The following is a 22,301-nucleotide window of genomic DNA, read 5'->3' as shown; positions in this document are numbered from 1 at the left end:
TTAGAATACCTAGCAGAAGACTAACAATATGATAATCGGAGCTATTGTAGTCAGTCGCGTTAAGGGAATAGTGTTTCAGCATATTATATAAATATATGGGAATAAAGTATTTATATGAATTGCTGTCATATTTGATTTGAGAGGCGATTCACATTAACTATTAAACTACAGTTTCACAAGCTTTGTCATAAGACTTTCATTGCATTATCCTAAAAACGATTGCATTAAAAGTAAAGTGTGCATCAAAACCCAGACACGTGTATCGTGTTTCATCTGTAAAAGTACACAATGTGTATACGCAAACGTACATAAAGTTCATGCAAGTGTGTTGACACTCCGAACCAATTTGCGTTTGCTAAGGTTGAAGCCTAGTCATAATTTTTGACAAAATTGGTCTTAAATCGCATGACAATGTTCATTAGTTTATTATGTACAATCATGAAGCTAATGTCCCATGGTACAATGAAATAGCATTATTTTACAGTTAAGCTTTTTTGAGAAACGTAACCTAATATTTCTTGAAAATTACTATTTTCGCCACTGTGTCTGCGGAAGTACTATGGGAGATTGCATGATGGGAGAGAAAAGTCTTTTGATCAGTAAAATAATTTTAGAAAAATGAAAACTAAAGTGACTGTGAAATATAGGTTGGGTCTAAATATTAAATATCGTGAAATGTGTATGTAATAATGAAGGAAATTGAACTGGTATGAAAGGGCAGTAAATGTAGCCAGAATGCAAGGTCATAATCCGGGGTCAAAATACGTCACAATACATCCATCAAGGCGGTTGCAAAGTGTCAACAACTATGGATGAGGTAAAAGACTTCGTTTGCAGTTTGCGTGAAGGCTAGTGAGAAAAAATCATGCAAATTCTGTGCTTCCGTAACAGTATTTGCTACTTTTTTGTGCAATGGAAATTAATACAAGAAATGTTGCCAAAAGACATGTCCTTTTAGTAAACAAAACAACCTTGGGACGTTTATCTTGAGAAATTGAGGAGCTTGTATGCCTATTGAAACTATACAAAATTCGACAAATGCAAATCCGTTTCATGTGTTAATGAAGAACATTGCGATGTTCTCATAGAATTGTTAAATCTTGGAATCATTCCCAACTGTCACCAAACTGTACGTTTTGACGACTCGTATGCACTTCTGGGACTTGTAATAATTTTCTGGAAACTGTACAGAAAATCACATATTTTCCTTATCAATTGTTCATAGTTTTTCTAAATTTCAGTTTTAATTGTTCATAATTATTTACAGTAATATAACATATTTTTCCGATAGTGTGCATGACAGCTTTGCCCACACACAATAAGACAGAATGATATGTACGGATATGTGTGAGTACTGTGGAATACTTTATTTTTGCTGGAATTAATTTTCGCTGAAAAGCCATTTTTGGACATTTTTTATGGAATTTATTTTCACTGATTTTTGATGAGTTTAATTTGAAATATAGGAAAAAAAGTATATTCGCTGGATTTTATTTTCACTGAATCATCCCTTCAGCGAAAATAGCGAAAATAAATTCCAAGCGTAAATAAAGTATTCTACAGTATGTTTCATGGATTAATAGGCCACTTCTTTGCTTAAATTCCAACTACATCTATGGAAATATCACTTGCTGTTTATCATCCATATTTTGATATCCCACATTGTGTCGATTGCGTATCTGGAAATTCTAACTACTATTTCGCAGAATTTGCTTTTACCAGTCATTTAAGTCAACTCTCATATTGTCCTTCACAGTGAAGGTTAATGCAGATATATTGTAAATTACACAGAGGTAACATCACAATACATTTCTCTCACATTTCCCTGTATTACAAAACAATCTTTGAGCTGAGGCAGTTATGGTTCTACAACCATCACCAGTTCTCTTGTATAAGATGAAAATTACAAGATACGCCTGGCTGCATGGCTTATTGCTACTCAGCTTGAAGCGGGGGAGTCGTCACCTGCGCATGCGTCTGATGGCCATAGCGTGTCATTGTTTACAAACAAGCGTATACCCATGAGCCTTTGCGTTTTTAAGCTTGTGTTGTTATTGTTGCTTGGGACTCAATTTCCGCGCGTGCACAGGTGACGACCGTCCCGCTTTAAAACTCACGTTGTGGGAATTATACACACGGAAGCCACCAAGAAAAACTTAGTTGCAAAACCTTATATGGGAGATGTATCAGTCTTTTATTATTACCATCTGAACACCTGCCATTGTTATGAAGAGTGTTATGGTTCCTGGCAGATAGGATGCCATGATGAGTGGCATATAACATTAGTAGATGTGTATGTTTTATTTGCTTACTTGTACGCATGCCCAGCACCGATGCAAACAATAACCTGAGGTAAATCTTGCTTTGACAGAGAATCAATGACAAAATTCCTATCCGGTGGAATTGTATACAGACACGTCTTAGTATAAAGTTTTGGACCAATAGCCTATGGGTTGAAAATAATAGTATTCTGTTACATGTTGGTCTCCAGTAGTGTTAAAGTGAAATATTTAATATGCAGAACCCAATACATTCGCGTTATAAGTACATATCCTTTATATGTTGACACGTCCACGAGAAACGATGGTTACATTGGACAATCGTTCATGGGAATATAATTTTTTTAACTGGTTTAGGCAGGCCGTGAATCTACGCTTGTGGGGACAAATATACCATATTACACTAAGTTTACAGTCGACAGCAAAGTGTTTCCGATTGCAATACCCGCAAGTATGTGGTTGAAACAATCTGTGTGCGTTTTGAATACTTTTTTTCTAGAGAGTGCATACAATAAAAATAAAAAAATTCACACTTCATGTGTAAACTAATTGATATTTGGTGTGTACTGCTCTTTAGCATGTAAACAGTTTGTCATGACCTCGACAGAAATTGACATGGCTAACAGTACGAGTCAACATGATATTTAACAATCATGACCCAGCCTGATATACCGTAAAATATTGTGAATGACGTCACAAATCATCACATCATCTAATTAAATATTCATGTGCGCGTATAATGTGACAACAAGACGTAAATGACAGATGAGATCTCACTGTGAACGAGTGTGACGGGAATTATTTAGTCCTTCAAACAGTCACTGTGTTATATCTTCTCCCGTCAATACGTCCACTTTTACCGTGACCTGTACGTGTAACTCTGGTTACCAGTGGTACAATGGCTGGAGAGAATCATGAACACTATTTAATTTACATAAACAAATCTCGTTTTTCTCGTTTTTAATGAGATATAGGCGGCCATTTACGTCTTAGGTCGAACGCGACGGATATGTATCGTATCGTGTCGCATCTGCCGTGGCACTTGATCATCATATTGCTTTTATATAAAGTCAGTTGTATTTGTAGTGCAGACGGGAATACATTAGTTTAATTAGAACCACAGTCACTCTACCACTCTACCTAGTAGAGTGACTGTGTTAGAACAAATCTCACCTTTGGCAAATATCTCTCGAAGAACTTGATACATATTTGCTCTTTGACTGGATCAGGTTCAAATGTCCTGGTTTCCGGGGTAACGATTTCATCACAAGCATCTATTCCGATCTTTGTTCCGGTATTTCCATGTATTGGAAAGCCATAAATATTATATTTGATATCATGATACATCCACACTGGAAAACTGTAATTAATTTAAATTCAATTTTGCAAATCCAATGGTATATGTTTTAATCTGTTGACGATGTATTTCATGTACTGCAAACAAGTAATCAACAATGTAATATTTCTGTCATCACAAAGAACGAAAATATATGATGACTATGGCACATAGCATACGTACTTCTCCTTTGTAAATTCTTTCATGTTTGGTGTAGCAAGATATGTGACTTGTTCCTGAGTAACAGTTAGAGGGACGTGTACACCAACAGAACCCAGTACGTGATTGGACCATGCTCCAGCTGTGACGATGATCCGACGACAACGAAACACGCCTTGATTGGTGTACACCTGAAATTAATTGGCACAATAGATCCGATTTAAGTGTGTGAGCAGAGCTTTAATATTAGTATTAGTATTATTGGCATATTACCTATATCTATGATTACATATTGCTACCTCAAGTTTATATTCTTATTTTCTACTCACCAAGGCGTGCACACCATCTTTATCTTTCTCCAACTTCAGAACTTTACAGTTTTCCCGAATCGTCGCGCCATGTTTTCTAGCTAATTGTATATGAGTAGCGTTAGCCATGGCAGCATCTACCAGACCAGAGTTCTTGTCATACATACCAATTACATGTGGATCAGTTTGAAACTGTGGAAAACGTTTACGAATTTCGTTTCCATTCAGAAGTTCATACCTATATAGTATTCACAGACAAATTAGGGTCATAATCAAAATACATATTGTTTTTAGCATAGTGTCGTATAAATGGGTATACTTGAAAATTGTGGAAATGATATCATGGTGTACGGGCTAAAATCGTCGTACACACGCTGGACTCAACGATGATAATTCAGCGTTACATGTCGTAAATAGGAAGTTATAGGGAAGTTGAGAACTTGTAGCTACACTAATCATTGGGTAGGTGGGTATACAATGAGACGACGTAGACATTACCCGGGATCATTTGACAGATTGGTAAGTAATACCATTTTGGGTGATGGCACAATTGACAAAAAAGGTAAGACATTGTATGAAAACACGTGTTGGGGAGATGGAAAGACATATACAGGTATATCATTACTAGTCATTAGGTTGATTCGTAAACATACAGCGGGCGCTAACAATATTCGTACGGCGAGTTATCAAACTTTTCAGTGAAGTCCCTACGAACATTTTCATATAGCGAGGGGCTATCATGATTCAATGTTATAAAAACGATTTTACTTCCCCTGGGTTCAATTGATATTCGACTAATTATTACGTCCTATGGCTAAGTTGTTTGTCGTACATATTTCAACTATTTTTGGGTAAGTTGATAGGGTTATTTGAAGAGTGATGGGGACCCGTACGAATCTCCCGTACGGACTATCATAAAGATGACGTCATACTTAGGCATTGATTGTATACATGATATGACGTCCTGCTTACACATGAAGATGATGCCACACTTGATCATTAGATTGTGAATAGACTGGTATGACAACATTTATTTTTATTGGATATATCATTGGATAATATAACGCCATAAGTAGATTTTATGTTATTTTCACACTGTATTGTCATACATGGGGATGACGTCATATGACTGATATACATGAGGATGACGTCATATGACTGATTTACACGAGAAATTATGTCACCACTATCCAAAGACGTATCCACTTGTGTATATATACATAGGGCTGACGTCACTCAGAGGGATAGTAAATCAAAATAAACTATACATCTACTCCGATGATGTCATCACGTCAATTAATATGCAAGAAAGTGATAACATCGAAGTTTATTTTATAATATATTTACTGTCTATCTATTTGATGTTGATACGCCCAATATGCTTGATACAAACACTAGTGAACTCACGGAATATTCTGCTCATCCATTGACTTGGCATGATGTTCAAGTAGATGTTTCCCTTCAGGTTCGTCGTTTCTAGCAAACTTCAGTCCTCCGCATTTATATACTAATTTTATGCCAGACTCTTTTTCAACCTCGTCATACGCCGTGAACGCATGCGGTGCCAACTTTGTGTAACACTCATCATGGTACAGCAGACGTCTGTATAATAAGTTATTGGAATAACATTAATTAAATTTGCATTCCCACCTTGCAAATTTGACCAATATATTCATCTTCAAATGTCGAGATTGGGTGGGTAGGTAATGAGAACTTAAACTAGATTTGTAAACATAGACATGTGTACTCATAGCATGTTCGTTGCATGCAACCAACAAGCTTAGTAATCGTTCCGTAACTGATACAATCGGTGTGGATATTTTTTGTTTCATTTCTTTTCCATCTAACACTTACTATAGTGGTGACCTGCAAACACGTTTTTTTAAGTTTACGATATTATTAAGCAAAATGTTATCATCCATTTTACTTCTTATCGTTCGATACCCATGATGCAATACTAACATTATTCGTGAGTGGTCCTCTGATCCGCCATTACTATGTCCTAGTTGAAATTGTTCCAGTCCAAGAACACCTGTAAGTCAATCACACGCACAATATATGTCAATATATGATTGAACACAGTGTACATACACATTTATTTAAATGCCAACACAAAAAATATGTTAGTTTATCGATGAATGACCTGCATGAGATAAACCACGTGGTCCAAGTGACCATCCTTATCCATTTTGTATCACGTGTCGTAACGAATGAACTATTATAATTTCTGCGTGGTGCTAGGTTAAAATAGTGTACAAATTCTGTCTTTCACGTTGGTTTCAATAATCTTTTAGATACAGATATGTTTTTTTAACATTTTGCAGTCAATTCATCAAGAATAATATCTGAATTTGTTGTTTATATATTGTTATCAAATTTTCTATTATATCATCCCAAGTTTTCTAATGGTCAGCCCCTATCCGGACATTATACAATGTGCATAAATGTTGTAGGTCACAGGCTGTTTATTTGAGGTACAAAAATCTCCCACAGGCCTTTGCGAAACAGATTTACCCTTGTCTGTACTCTCTGGCCGTTTTCCGACAATTAAAACCCTGGACGCTCATATTAAGACAAAAGTTCAATCTAGCTCGCATGCTAGAATGATATATTCGCGAACACATTGATAGCCGATATAATAGAATAATATCTGCATCATTTCTTTTACGTTACACGCTAATTAGACAAACCGTGGCGACAATTACCTCGGCTGGCTCTTTTTGACAACCAATATACAGCGGCGCTACCGATTCCACCGCATCCAACCACGATGTACTCGAAAAAATGGGGCTCCGTTCCAGGCATGCTGTACCCTAATAATATATCGCCAAATGGATGAAGTCGGACACTTAAAATGTCGCCTGACAGTTCATTTCAAGGTCACAATGTGATAAATATCTGTCACCAATAAAATATTATCGGTTTAAGTATGTTTTCGTCATGAGTGGTTGACCCCACAGATGATAATCACTTGAGTGGTGATCTATATTCGGTGCGTGTCAATAGATGACCCACAGCGTGCGGTATTTAGTTGGGACTTGACTGTACCTAGAGTGAGCGCGAAGAGCGGATTTTGAGCAATTGAAAACAGTTTAACTTTGAAAAAAATCTCACACAAACTGATTCAGAACTGAATTTGTTGTAGGCATATTCCAACCACTTCCACTTCTTGCAATGATGTGCAAATATTAGTAATTTTCTGAGTTGGAACGCCTTTTTAACGTATTCTCCATACGTCAACTATCACAGACTGCCAGTCATTTGCTGGAATAATGGGCGAAGTGTTCTGAACTTGAATCAAGTATACTCAAGGGCTCTTGTAATAACGCTGTGGGAACATGCGGCCCTAGATTCAGCGATTTGTCTAAGATGGGGTTTACATATCGTTCACGGTGGTCTTTGATCGACGACCAACACAGTTTTGTCCCTCTGATAAAGGGGGACTTGCACAGAGTAATGCAATGTGTGGAAGGCAGATTCAACTGCGCCAAGCGCTCGCTGCGGTGAGTGTTTTTTTCCGATACATTGGCGTTGGGGGCGCTTCAGCAGTGAAAAATACGCCGCTGTGCTTTCTTATATTTTGTTTCTACTTTCATGAATAGAAAAAACGATCATAGTGATTTATGTTTATGTTGTATGCAGTACTAACATTTAGTCAAATTGTTCCTTCCGTATTATTAATGTAGGTGATTATGTTACATTTAATAAATAAAAATATCAAGCTCTGATCCGACGGAAAAAAAAAAAACACTGATATTTAATTTACATATATATTGTGCGAAATAATCGCCGAAAAGATGAAATACAACCGCTTGCAATTGGTTTGAATCTTGTCAAATCGGCGAGACAGGGTTCGGGATTACTAGTATATGTTTGAGTAAAGAGCAAACAAACAACCAACCCATTAACTGGTTGTTCAAAATGGCGGCGCCCATAATTGTAATTGGACTCTTGGCTGTCGGAGTTCGTTTTCTACTGCTGCGATCGTCTGTTGCTGAGTGGTTGTCGAATCGAGTAGAGATAGTAACACCAATTACATCCTGGGACGGAGGTATGACAATTTACTGGAGAAATAGTTAGGCTAGTTATTTTCATGAACTTCCACCGGAGCCACAGAACATTGGCCCCGGATCCACGGCTCCGTAAAAGTGGGCGAATGTACATTCGGTTTTTGCTGCCAATTCGAACACCGCCATGGATGCGCCGCAAATTGATGCGCACTGTTTTGGATCAAACTGATGAACCATAGACAAACTAGTAACTACCAAATCCTACATTTATCCGTTTACACCTCAATGTGGCGCAATTTGATTAAATTGTTGTGTCCAGGGAAAATTGAAGTACATGTACTGTTATTGCTGGTGTACACACGCACATTCTGCGTATTCTATTTTACGCGTCCACCCTGTTTTGTAGGATCCATGGCCGTGTTTGAGTGGGCAGCTGATGGCTGAATGAAAAAATACCCACTTTGTCCACGCTGTGGGTTCAGGGTCAACTACAGATTTGGTCTCTCATCATAGGACAATCTTAATCACCATTGTCGTTGGGTAACTACCCAAACCACATACTATTGCTTGACATTCCGGTCATATTCCCTTTTGGCCCCAGTTAATAAAGAACATTATGGCATTGGTTGTTTGGTATAAATACCCGTAATGTTTAAAGAAGTGTTTATATCAATTATTTGTAATAGAAATGTACAACGAAAGTAGGACATAGATACTTGTTTGTAAAATGTATGAGGCAAATTACACTTATAATATATTATAAAAACACTTATATTTTAGCATAATGGAAGGACAGTGCAAACACCCAGGAAATTGGTGATTCATCCAGCACCCACACCCTGGAAACCAATTTACTGCTTCAAAATTTAATGTCCTGCAAACACATAAAAGAGAATTTGTTAAGAGATAACTGTTTTTATTGGCATCTTGAATTGTTCATACTTTCACAAATTACTGCAAACACTAACATAAATTAATAAATTATTATTAACATAACAATGTAGGTTATTTCTTGAGAGCTATTGGGTCACAAGCTGAAACTGCATTCAATATTATAACAGGAGGACATGCGTGTTGACTCGTACGCTATAGCAGTAAAATAGGGATTTCTGGTTTTGATTTTAATAATTACTGGTAGCACCCAGGTATGTGCAGACACTGGGGATGACCAGAAACGAATATGTATACTGTAATGAACACATTTATAATGAATTTCCCTTTGTAATGACATTCCACTCATAATAAACCCAATTTTCAAACTAATTGAATCATTAAAACAAGATTACAGTGCATTGCACAACTTTAAAAGCATTGTTCTCTTGAATTCAGTGAAGTGTCTTGTGGTGATAACTAGCATTACTAAAGGTATCACTAGTATGCATGTGACGTCAATGGGGCTCAAAACATTCAGTCTGGCAATATCAGCTTGTGTACTCAATGTGTTTTCACTGATTAGCGTGAAAGTGTTTACTTTGTACACCAAGATGGCCACCAATTAAATTCTTTTTCATAGCAACATCATATCACATCATGCATACAAAGAATAACCAAGGAAAATGTAGAACGAATGCAGACGAACAGTTTTTCAATTTACTAATAATAAAACTGGTGTAGACATAGATCAGTGATGTGCTTGACCTGCGAATGTCAAGGTTTTTTGGCTTACACATGAATTGATGATTTCAAGATGTACAGGTAGTAACGAAGTGGTGTTGCCCAAAATGATGAATACCGATATTAGATGTTTTTTGGTTTTTTTTACAGTCACTGAAGGTCTTTCATTATTTGAAAATGGTATTTCACCGTACTCTGGGGATGTGTTTCATGAGGTAAGTTGGCTACATGTATATTACACCAATGTCTTTGTACTCATAGATGTAGGTGTCAAAGTAGAGATGGCAATCACTGAATGTTATAAATACAATGTAACAAATGTTATGTATAGTAACAGGTAGTAACTGACTAGGGAAAGCAGCAGTGCTGTTTATTAACTAACTGAAAATAAAACTGATGATATCATAGAACATTGCAGCTTGTGATATGTAGATGTCTAAACTTGAGCATGTTTCAAGATGGCATCACTCATTAATGATTAGTTGCCACTTCTAAAAATTGCTCAATAAGTTAGGAGCTATAAAACTTGACGAATTCTTTACACATAAAGATTGCCTTGATATTGATGTACATGTCTGAGTATGTCTTGATGTTGATAAACCATTACGCTTTTGCATAACATGATGGCATGGAATACAATATATCATTAAGTTTACTTTCATTGGCTATACTATGCACTTTACTATGAATCAACCATCTTGTTTTGGGGGTTTCTGTGAATAATAATGATCAAAAAAATGTTTGATGTTAGAGTAATTTTTATCTGTTTGTCATTAAACTTTTAATATGGATAACAATTAGAACAACACATCATCACAGTATATTTTTGTGGTGTCTGGTGCTTTAGACCACATTTGATCAAAGACACAAGAAAAAAGGGACAAGCAACTCAGTCTTTTCTACGATGTAACGTCTGTTGGGATCCGTTTTAATCAATCGTTAATCCAATTAGATTAAATTACGTCTTATCTTGAATTGTTTATTTGCAACGAAACCTCCTGATTTACATTAATGAGTGTAATTTGAGAATATGCAAATTAGGCCACAAACTGCGCTACGAGCTACGTTAACTAAAAGATTAGTAATTAGGTTTTCAAAAAGTTTAGTTTACATTTTTTTGTCAACTCAGTGAAACTAAGAATCACAATTTTTGCTTGTTGTATTTTGCATAAAATAACAAACATCTGTGAACTTTTTGAGAAAAAGTAACAGAAACGTTAATTAAAAGACGGCGCACTACCAACTAGCCCAGCGGGTATCACATACACGCATAGAGGCTCTCATTAGACCCTCACATACGAAAGCCTTATCTGAGCGGGCTGCCAACATCCTGGCCAGGACGAACAGGGATTCCACCAACATGGCCTACATTTCTAGGTTGTAGCGGAAGGGAGATTGATCCATACCATCCCTCTATTGGCCAGGTAGCAGGCTCCTCCGTCCACTTGTTTGATGAAGTGGGTTTGTCCAACGCAGCGATCGTTGGCTACAGGTCGGCCTTGTCCCCCCACCATTGAGAACGTACGGGAACAAGACTAGCCGATTGTCCTATTATTATGAGACTATTTACTGCTTTCCAGATGCTGAGACCCCATACAAGGGAACCGCCCAACTGGGACTTATCGGTTGTGTTGTCCGCTCTAAGCAACAAGACGCCCTTTTGAGCCTCTCCGATCAGCACCACTCAGATTTTTGACGTGGAAAATAGTCTTCCTACTGGCCCTCGCCTCAGGTAGGCATCAGCCAGAGCTGGGGGCATTGTTCTTCTTGGATGATGTATCGCCGTTATGGACAATCAAGTTGTGCTAAAGACACGAATTGAGTTTCTCTCCACGAACCAAAATCCCAGGACACGATCCTCACCCGATTGTCATCCCCTGACTGTCAAATTTTGTCGGCTGGGAGGTCAGGATGAATTGCTTCTCTGCCCGGTTCAAGCACGGAGTTGCTACCAAACCGTAGTAAGGATTCAGGACGGGGTGCCAGGCACATGTCTTTGTGTTACAGCCCAGGCTGGCAGGATAGGCCGGCCTCCCCAACTTCTATAAGCAGGTGGTTTACTGCGACTGTATTAGAGATCTATAATACTTTAACTTCCTCAACACAGAGCTTGCAGAGACACAAAGTACAAGCACATGAGGTCTGTGTGATTGCCAACTCACTAGTGCTACCGTCAGCCCCCCCCCCCCCCCTCGAGCACACACGGAGGGCAGGCTTCTGGAGAACGCAGAACTTCTTTATCAACTACCAACTAAGAGACACCGAATCCATTGAGGAGAGTCTCTTTAGGTTGGGTCCCGTCTTAGCGGGTCAGACTTGGTTTGCTGACCCAGCCCAAACAGTCTCGGCATTTTTTGCGGACAGATTTCTCTACCATCAGCTCTCCCTGGAAGCTCCCAGGTCCCACTTTTCGGCCTATGCCCTCACTGTTTCGGTCTTTACTTCGAAAGCTTACTACCCCCAGAATTGGGTTGGGGTCTAGCTTTCTCGGGCACACCGAATCCTGTCACGTAGCAGCATTTTGGCTTCTTGCTCCGGGGACAGCACAGGCAAGGTAAGACACCACCCTTTTTGCGTCTTAACTAAGGTGTTGAGTGATTATTGTTGAGTGTTTCATCCTGGACTTGGAGAAGACTTTCATCATTTTTCTGTTTGCTCGGAAAACCCGCCACCTATTGGCGTCTGACTCTGCCTACAGTTCAAAATAGTCATTTTGACTGACTGGAGTCTATGGTGGGTAATTGAACATAGTGAATTTAGGCAGAGAGTTCTCCAAATCCGCCTATTCACATAGTTCATACCCACCATAAACTCCGGGTCCCCCCCCAACCACCCCACTCTTTCCGTAGCATTGGTCTAAGTCTTCGAGGCGGAGAGAAAGGAACCAGAGTGATTAGCCAGCCTCGGCCACATGGTTTGTGACATAAGGGAAAAGAATCTTGGGGTCTTGGGGCTTCCCCTGACCTAGATTCTATATCCGTCATTGGCAGAATCACTGATTAATGCCTACAGTTCAAAATAGTCATTTTGACTGAGCGGAGTCTATGGTGGGTATGAACTATGTGAATAGGCAGGTTCAGAGAACCCTCTGCCTAAATTTGGCTGAAAAAGGGTCCCACAAAAAACATAGACAAAGTCAATTGCTACCTTGGCCACTCATTCATTCATGACGTAGAAAGAAAATGTTATCATGTGACGATGCGGGATGCCAAAAAATCTGTTTGCACAGCGGACCATTTCCCAAAAAAGACGTTGCACGGAACTTTCGTTACTTACCTTACATGTTTGCTGGAGGTGTATGTTCCTTGTTTTCTAGTGTCTTTGATTTGCAAGGCAAAAAAAAGATATGTTTCTGGTCCTAAAATGTAGAAAGAAATGGTACATTTAGGTGCACCCCCACCCCTGCAGCACAAAAAGTTGCAAATTAACATTAACTTTTAGAAAAACAATTTTTTTTGAGCCTCTGAATTGAGTGTTTTTTACATGTTTAACTAACTACCGTTTTCAAATTTGAATCAAAAGATCTCAATTTGATAATCTTCCCGTAATCTAGACATAATCTTTACATTTGCAATAAAGTAATCTATGACTTTGTTTTATTTTATAGACACCACTGGCTCTTCTGATGTTCCACTATATGAAAAACATTTCTGCTGAATATGTGTCTGTTGTTTTTATCATCGTTGATTTATACATTGCATGGTTATTACGATGCATTGCTTCATCAACTGGTAAACTTCTGGTAAGAAACTCTATAAATCCTACGTAGTCGAATACATACAGGACTATATCCATAAAAGGAGTGTGAGAGGAATGAATGACCAACATTGGACTAGGTAAACACTTGTATAATCACAATCAAAATGCAAAGTGTTATACAGAAGTATACCTAATTCTATAAAGCTTTGTGATGAAAATCAAAAATTTTCAATTCATTCATTTAAATTTGCTTTTACTGTCTTCTCTAAAACATTAAACAATATTAAAATTAATTCAATGAATTATTTATCCACTATTGATACAAAAACCCATTCCCATATTTATATAATTATATATATAATTTCACAATTTAAATGTTTCAAATAAATAAATAAATTAATTTATTTATTTTTGTTGTTGTTGTTGTTGTTGTTTGTATTTATAGTATGACAGACAAATATCTATGAGAAAGAAAATTGCTAAAGATGCTAACACTATATTGATAAAGTTTTCTAATTTGTGTGAAATTCCTGATCAAGTAGCTGCCTTGTAAGTATTCCAATTATTCAGTTGTTGCATCAAAAACTAAAGATTAATTAATGTAATGGATATTGATTTAGGGTTATGATTTTTTGTATTTTTCTTCTTTTGTTTTGAACTATATGTATATAATTTCCTAACTCCCTAAAATTATAAAAAAATATGTTTTTTCTGGGGGGGGGGAGTTGATGTGGTTTGACAGGTACCATATATAATTCATTACATTTTTTCATCTTTCAGGTATTTATTAAACCCTTACACCATAGCAACCTGTGTTGCTAAATCAACAATCTTGCTCAATAATTTAGCCATCACTATAGCAATACTGTATACATTAAAAGGTAAGACATCACCATGGTGATACTGGTTACTTTGAAAATTTTATATTAATGAGGAAATGATTAAAGCGAGAGGGTCGTCATATGTGCACGCACAGGAATTAAGTTCCCAGCCGACGATAACAACACACGCTAAAAACGCAGAGGCTCATGGGTAGGCACTTGTTTGCAAATAATGACACACTATGGTCATCTGACGCATAAGTACAAAAACAAAAAAAACATTGGCTTAACAGCATCATGCACATCATTTTAATTGTAACCTGCTTCTCAGGCATTTTATTTTTGTACCAGTAAATGTGCCACATACAGTAGAATAGGAAAATGTTTGTTTTCTTTTTCAGATAAAGTTTTGTTCATCAAAATCAACCTTTAGTGTATGTATTTGAAAGCATTGTTCAATAAACCTAAAACGTTGTTATTGGTAATACAAAAGATTAAATAAAACCCTGTCACTATGTCATTTTTCACTCTTCCCTAAGACGAAGAAGCACAACTTTATACATATTTTTTTTTTTGTCCGATGAGTTTAAATTTTTATGACAAAACAAGAAATTATGTATCTACCTTCTCAGAACAGAGGTATTGGGGAATGTCTAAAGCATAAAATGGTGATCTATACTTGCCAAATGAATCAAAATTTATGTTCATATCTATATTCTTTGTTTCATAGGAAATAGAGCAATATCAACATTAGCCATTGCCATAGCAACATATCAATCACTTTACCCTGCTATGTTAATTGCACCATGTGCAGTGTTTCTAGCACAGGTAAGTGTCATACCATCCTGATAAGACCTGTATCCCGTGTAGTGTTTCTAGCTCTGTGGTATTTTTTTTCCACATTTAATCTTGTTTCCTATTTTTTTTTAGAAGGATAAGTTGGATATTGATTACAAATCTCCCAAAATTATGGTTTCCATAGCAAAAACTATATGTGTATTTGTTGTCTGGCTGGCATGGTTACTACTGTTATCCTATTTAATGTTTTCATCAGCTGATTTCCTGTATTCAACATATGGTTTTATGTAAGTATATTTTGCACTCTTTGATATGGTTCAATCTATGTGATCAAAGCTGCATTACTCATGGACCCGTTTTAGAATCGCGTTTTTATCTAAAAAGTTAGTTTCTCTGTGATGCATGATGGGAGCTAACTTGTCTGGTTTGAATGTACCTTATTAAAAATGCACTTCTGATATAGAAAATTGTATCATTCATAACAACATGCATTATAATTGTGCTTTTCTTGTTGCAGACTCTCAGTTCCAAATCTTAGACCTAATATGGGAGTGTTTTGGTATTTCTTTACGGAAATGTTTGAACATTTTCGGGTGTTTTTCCTGTTTGTATTTCAAATCAATGTATTCATCTACACTGTACCATTGCTCGTAAAACTCAAGTAAGTACATTTTTTAAACAAGGTTTTACAATGCATGTATTCCAAGTCTTGATTTTTATGCTTATCACATATTCCTTTATATAATATACTATATTCCTTATTCGAACATTTATTTATTTTGAAACCTAACGTCCAGTTTATGTAATTTCAGCAAGTGAACTAAAAGTACCTGTACTATTTTTCGGGCAGACACTTACCTGTGAAGTTTGTTGACAGTTTAGACAATAAAACGCCCCTTTCTGATCATATTAAACCATGACATTTACTAAAGCTATTGGTTCCATTTTTTACAGAAATCATCCATTACTTGTAATGTATTTACAATGTGCCTTAATTGCAATATTCAAATCATATCCATCATTTGGTGATACCGTAATATATTTGGCATTACTACCAGTTTGGTCACACGTATTCACATGTAAGTATAGTTACACGTATTCTCATGTAAGTATGGTTACAAGTATTCACATGTAAGTATGGTTACACGTACTCACATGTAAGTATGGTTACACATATTCACATGTAACTATGATTACACGTATTCACATGTAAGTATGGTTACACATATTCACATGTAAGTATGGTTACACATATTCACATGTAAGTATGGTTACACATATTCACGTGTAAGTATGGTTACACATATTCACGTGTAAGTATGGTTACACGTATTCACATGTAATTATGGTTACACAGATTCACACATAATTATGGTTACACGTTTTCACATGTAAGTATGGTTACACGTGTTCACATGTAAGTATGGTCACACGTATTCACATGTAAATATGGTTACACATATTCACATGTAATTATGGTTACACAGATTCACATGTAATTATGGTTACACAGATTCACATGTATGTATGGTTACACAGATTCACATGTAAGTATGGTTACACTTATTCACATGTAATATGGTTACACAGATTCACATATAATTATGGTTACAACAGATTCACATATAATTATGGTTACACGTATTCACATAATTATGGTTATACATATTCACATGTAAGTATGGTTACACATATTCACATGTAAGTATGGTTACACATATTCACATGTAAGTATGGTTACACGTATTCACATGTAAGTATGGTTACACGTATTCACATGTAAGTGTGGTTACACGTATTCACATGTAAGTGTGGTTACACGTATTCACATGTAATTATGGTTACATGTATTCACATGTAATTATGGTTACACGTATTCTCATGTAAGTATGGTTGCACATATTCACATGTAAGTATGGTTACACATATTCACATGTAAGTATGGCTACACAGATTCACATATAATTATGGTTGCACATATTCACATGTAATTATGGTTACACGTATTCACATGTAATTATGGTTACACATATTCACATGTGAGTATGGTTACACGTATTCACATGTGAGTATGGTTACACGTGGTCACATATAAGTATGGTTACACGTGTTCACATGTAAGTATGGTTACACGTGTTCACATGTAAGTATGGTTACACGTATTCACATGTAAGTATGGTTACACGTATTCACATGTAAGTATGGTTACACGTATTCACATGTAAGTATGGTTACACGTATTCACATGTAAGTATGGTTACACGTATTCACATGTAAGTATGGTTACACGTATTCACATGTAAGTGTGGTTACACGTATTCACATGTAAGTGTGGTTACACGTATTCACATGTAAGTGTGGTTGCACGTATTCACATGTAAGTGTGGTTGCACGTATTCACATGTAAGTGTGGTTGCACGTATTCACATGTAAGTGTGGTTGCACGTATTCACATGTAAGTGTGGTTGCACGTATTCACATGTAAGTATGGTTGCACGTATTCACATGTAAGTATGGTTGCACGTATTCACATGTAAGTATGGTTGCACGTATTCACATGTAAGTATGGTTGCACGTATTCACATGTAAGTATGGTTGCACGTATTCACATGTAAGTATGGTTGCACGTATTCACATGTAAGTATGGTTGCACGTATTCACATGTAAGTATGGTTGCACGTATTCACATGTAAGTATGGTTGCACGTATTCACATGTTAGTATGGTTGCACGTATTCACATGTAAGTATGGTTGCACGTATTCACATGTAAGTATGGTTGCACGTATTCACATGTAAGTATGGTTGCACGTATTCACATGCAAGTATGGTTGCACGTATTCACATGCAAGTATGGTTGCACGTATTCACATGCAAGTATGGTTGCACGTATTCACATGCAAGTATGGTTGCACGTATTCACATGCAAGTATGGTTGCACGTATTCACATGCAAGTATGGTTGCACGTATTCACATGCAAGTATGGTTGCACGTATTCACATGCAAGTATGGTTGCACGTATTCACATGCAAGTATGGTTGCACGTATTCACATGCAAGTATGGTTGCACGTATTCACATGCAAGTATGGTTGCACGTATTCACATGTAAGTATGGTTGCACGTATTCACATGTAAGTATGGTTGCACGTATTCACATGTAAGTATGGTTGCACGTATTCACATGTAAGTATGGTTGCACGTATTCACATGTAAGTATGGTTGCACGTATTCACATGTAAGTATGGTTACACGTATTCACATGTAAGTATGGTTGCACGTATTCACATGTAAGTATGGTTGCACGTATTCACATGTAAGTATGGTTGCACGTATTCACATGTAAGTATGGTTGCACGTATTCACATGTAAGTATGGTTGCACGTATTCACATGTAAGTATGGTTGCACGTATTCACATGTAAGTATGGTTGCACGTATTCACATGTAAGTATGGTTGCACGTATTCACATGTAAGTATGGTTGCACATATTCACATGTAAGTATGGTTACACATATTCACATGTAATTATGGTTACACGTATTCACATGTAATTATGGTTACCTAGATTCACATATAATTATGGTTGCACGTATTCACATGTAAGTATGGTTGCACGTATTCACATGTAAGTATGGTTACACGTATTCACATGTAAGTATGGTTGCACGTATTCACATGTAAGTATGGTTGCACGTATTCACATGTAAGTATGGTTGCACGTATTCACATGTAAGTATGGTTGCACGTATTCACATGTAATTATGGTTACACGTATTCACATGTAATTATGGTTACACGTACTCACATGCAAGTGTGGCTACACGTATTCACATGTAATTATGGTTACACGTATTCTCATGTAAGTATGGTTGCACATATTCACATGTAAGTATGGTTGCACGTATTCACATGTAATTATGGTTACACGTATTCACATGTAATTATGGTTACACGTACTCACATGCAAGTGTGGCTACACGTATTCACATGTAATTATGGTTACATGTATTCACATGTAATTATGGTTACACGTATTCTCATGTAAGTATGGTTGCACATATTCACATGTAAGTATGGTTACACATATTCACATGTAAGTATGGCTACACAGATTCACATATAATTATGGTTGCACATATTCACATGTAATTATGGTTACCTAGATTCACATATAATTATGGTTACACATATTCACATGTAAGTATGGTTGCACGTATTCACATGTAAGTATGGTTGCACGTATTCACATGTAAGTATGGTTACACATATTCACATGTAAGTATGGTTACACGTATTCACATGTAAGTATGGTTACACGTATTCACATATAATTATGGTTACATGGATGTGAGTTTACATATTATATGAATTGTAAACATATGACAGTGTATACAGTTATTAACTTATACTACAGCAAACACGAACGAACATAAAGGTTTAAAACTGCTGGTGAACTACTGAACTAATGCAGTTAATTTTCATAAACACAAAAGGGGTTTATTTACCAAATTTAAAGAATCTAATGACCAAGGGTGATACAAAACATTCAACTATCATGTTCTGAAACCAGACAAACAAACTTTTATAAATATTACAATTTATTGCATTTTTTTTTCAGATCTGAAGAACAGTCTTGTAGTAGGTGTAATGTATGTTGTATCATCAGTCTTGGCATTTGTAGTGTGGCATCTATGGATCTATTCTGGTAGCGCTAATGCAAACTTTTTCTTTGCAATGACGTTGGTTTATACAACAGCTCAGGTATGTGTTTCATGTATAAATAAATAAAATGTACAAGTTCTATGCATGCATCAATCAAACTTAATATTCTGACCAAGATTTCAAGTGACACATGAAAAAGTTTGCTTGTGAAAATAGAAACAACAAAAAAATGCATAACAAATGGACTATGCAATATGCATGATCTCGGCCAATTGCATTTCTATGAATAGAAATTTGTCTTTCAATTTTGTGTTACGTCTCGCAAATCATGTGACTTCGAAAATGAGATCTTGATTGCATATCACATTGGTTGCATGCCCATATTTATACATCCTTGTATTAGAGATATAATTAGAAGTTAAATTGTTATAATCCCCTTCATAATTTAGAAAGAAAGAACGATAATTATTATCAAATAGTTAAAACTTTCTAATGCTGAAAAATTTTATTCATATCAACAGATCTTCTTGGTAACAGATCTTCTTTATGCATTTTTGAGACATGAGTATGATTTAACACATGGTGTGAAGCAAATTGGTCCAGATGGGAAACCCCTCACAATTTTACTGGAGTGATGAAGAGACCTAATATATTTATTATAATATGTAATTTTTGTTTTCTTTTATTTTCAATGAGTAGTATTATTAGACTTTTCATATGGCAGTTTTTGTTTAAAAATTTGCTATGTAAATATGTAGAGCAGTCAACAATTAAAATAGATTTTTCAGTTTGTGTTACCACTACATTATGCTGCATTTCAAGATATATTTTCACTTTTTATGCAAATGAATTTCCATTGAATTTCAGTAAAAATTGTCACTGAAATTCAGATGACAATTTACACAATTCAGTTTATGGAAAGTGTTGTACCTTTTTATTTTCTATATTAGTATCAAAACTGTTATCACTGTGTACAATTTATAGATACAATAAAGCAATCAATGTGACGATAGGCACATGGTTATTTACCACAATTGTATTAATGTGAATTACGTCATGGTACAAAATAAAGTATTTGATATACAACTTAATCAACTAGCAGCTGTTTTAGTACCTCTGTCATAGTAGGGCTATTGAATGTTCAGAACTTATTCATGAAACATTTTCGCTTTCCAAAGTGACTTTTCAGGCAGCTTTCTCATCTTTCAAAGTTACTCTCTAAACTATGCAGAGCCAGCACCAAGACACAATAACTATAAAAGTTTGGCTGTTACTTTTTCATTGAAAAACACTCACCAAGATTATATACTTGTGTATTCAAAGTAATGCTCACAGTGGTATACATTTGATACTAAAATTAGCAGTTTATCTGTGGTCATATATGAGGAAAAGTGTTAGTGTTTTTACCAATATTTGTTTCTATGTGAAAATGACTCCTTTCAGAATCCTACTATCCATGGTAATGATACACAAATTCACCATCTGTCATCTGTGAGCATAGAACTTTCATGATATTTCATGTATTTCCTCCTGAATTGACTATTCAAACTTTGCAGATGACGTTATTTTTTATGAAATGTTCTCTTTTAAATGTGACTTTCAAAACTATACAAACAACATTCAGGATTTTTCATTCAACTTTCACACATTGCAATACTTTCTGAACTTTGAAGATGATTTTGCTGCCTTGTGAATCTACTCTGTGATCTTTGTAGACATTTCAGGCAACTTTCTCTTCTTTCAATCTTTTATGACATCTTGGGCAACATTTACACAACTATCCTACTTTCGAAAGTGATGTTTTAATCATTGCAAAAGTAAGATGAGACATCTACAGACGACTTTTTAGGCAATTTTCCCATGGTCCAGTGTGCCTCTTTGAAGATTGTAGATGACACTGGCATTTCAAGTCTTTTGCAGATGACTTTCAAGCCTTTTTAGACGACTTCCAAGATTTTTCAGATAACTTTACTGCTTTCCTTAGTGACTTTCCAAACTTAGCAGTTAATTTCTATGACTTTTCATTTAACTTTCACACCTTTCAATACTACTCTTGCCTACAAATACGACTGAACTTTACAAGCAACTGGTATGACTTCTCAGTAAACTTTTCTACGAAAACCCTTAAATTTTAGATATCTTTTGTGACATTTTATTCAACAATTTTGTGTTTAAATGCGAAGTTACAACTTTATTTGACTCCATGCAACCTTCCTGCTGTTTGCTAGGAGTTTGCAGCTACTTTCCAACCTTCACATCAATGACCTTTCAGGCAACTTTCCCTCTTGCCAAAACAATTTTTTTTTAAATTTTAGACAACTTTTTGGGCAACATAGCTAACCTGTGTGAATCTTTGAACTTTTTCAAGCAATGTTTCTGTTTTAGAGAGACCGAACATTTCCTGTCTTCCAAAGGAACTTTTAGAAGTTTGAAGAAAGACACTGATCTTTGCAGACAACTTCATGATATTTTGGGCACGCTCTTCAGATGCCTTTTCACATTCCAGGAACTTTTCAAACATGTCACCTTTCAGTCAAATTTCTGAAATTTCACATTTCTCGATTTCCAGTACATGAACAGTATTAATACCAGACCATGTATGATGTAACACATAA

The 22,301-nt window shown here is 36.1% G+C and overlaps 1 protein-coding gene across 1 annotated transcript; it reads left to right on the top strand.

Moving 5' to 3' along the window:
• Nucleotides 1-7,998: 7,998 nt before the first annotated feature.
• On the top strand, nt 7,999-20,777 carry LOC102805584 (GPI-anchor transamidase component PIGU-like). The gene is made up of 11 exons (XM_085500752.1): nt 7,999-8,133; nt 9,857-9,921; nt 13,314-13,448; nt 13,851-13,954; nt 14,186-14,286; nt 14,957-15,054; nt 15,157-15,311; nt 15,542-15,685; nt 15,979-16,103; nt 19,643-19,785; nt 20,208-20,777. The coding sequence occupies exons 1-11, from the start codon at nt 8,004-8,006 to the stop codon at nt 20,319-20,321; spliced, it is 1,314 nt and encodes a 437-aa protein (XP_085356878.1). The 5' UTR covers nt 7,999-8,003; the 3' UTR covers nt 20,322-20,777.
• Nucleotides 20,778-22,301: the final 1,524 nt, after the last annotated feature.

This window comes from Saccoglossus kowalevskii, chromosome 6 (assembly GCF_978046115.1).
Source record: "Saccoglossus kowalevskii chromosome 6, keSacKowa6.1, whole genome shotgun sequence".
Taxonomy (NCBI): Eukaryota; Metazoa; Hemichordata; class Enteropneusta; family Harrimaniidae; genus Saccoglossus; species Saccoglossus kowalevskii.
This window is presented reverse-complemented; position numbering and strand designations above follow the sequence as displayed.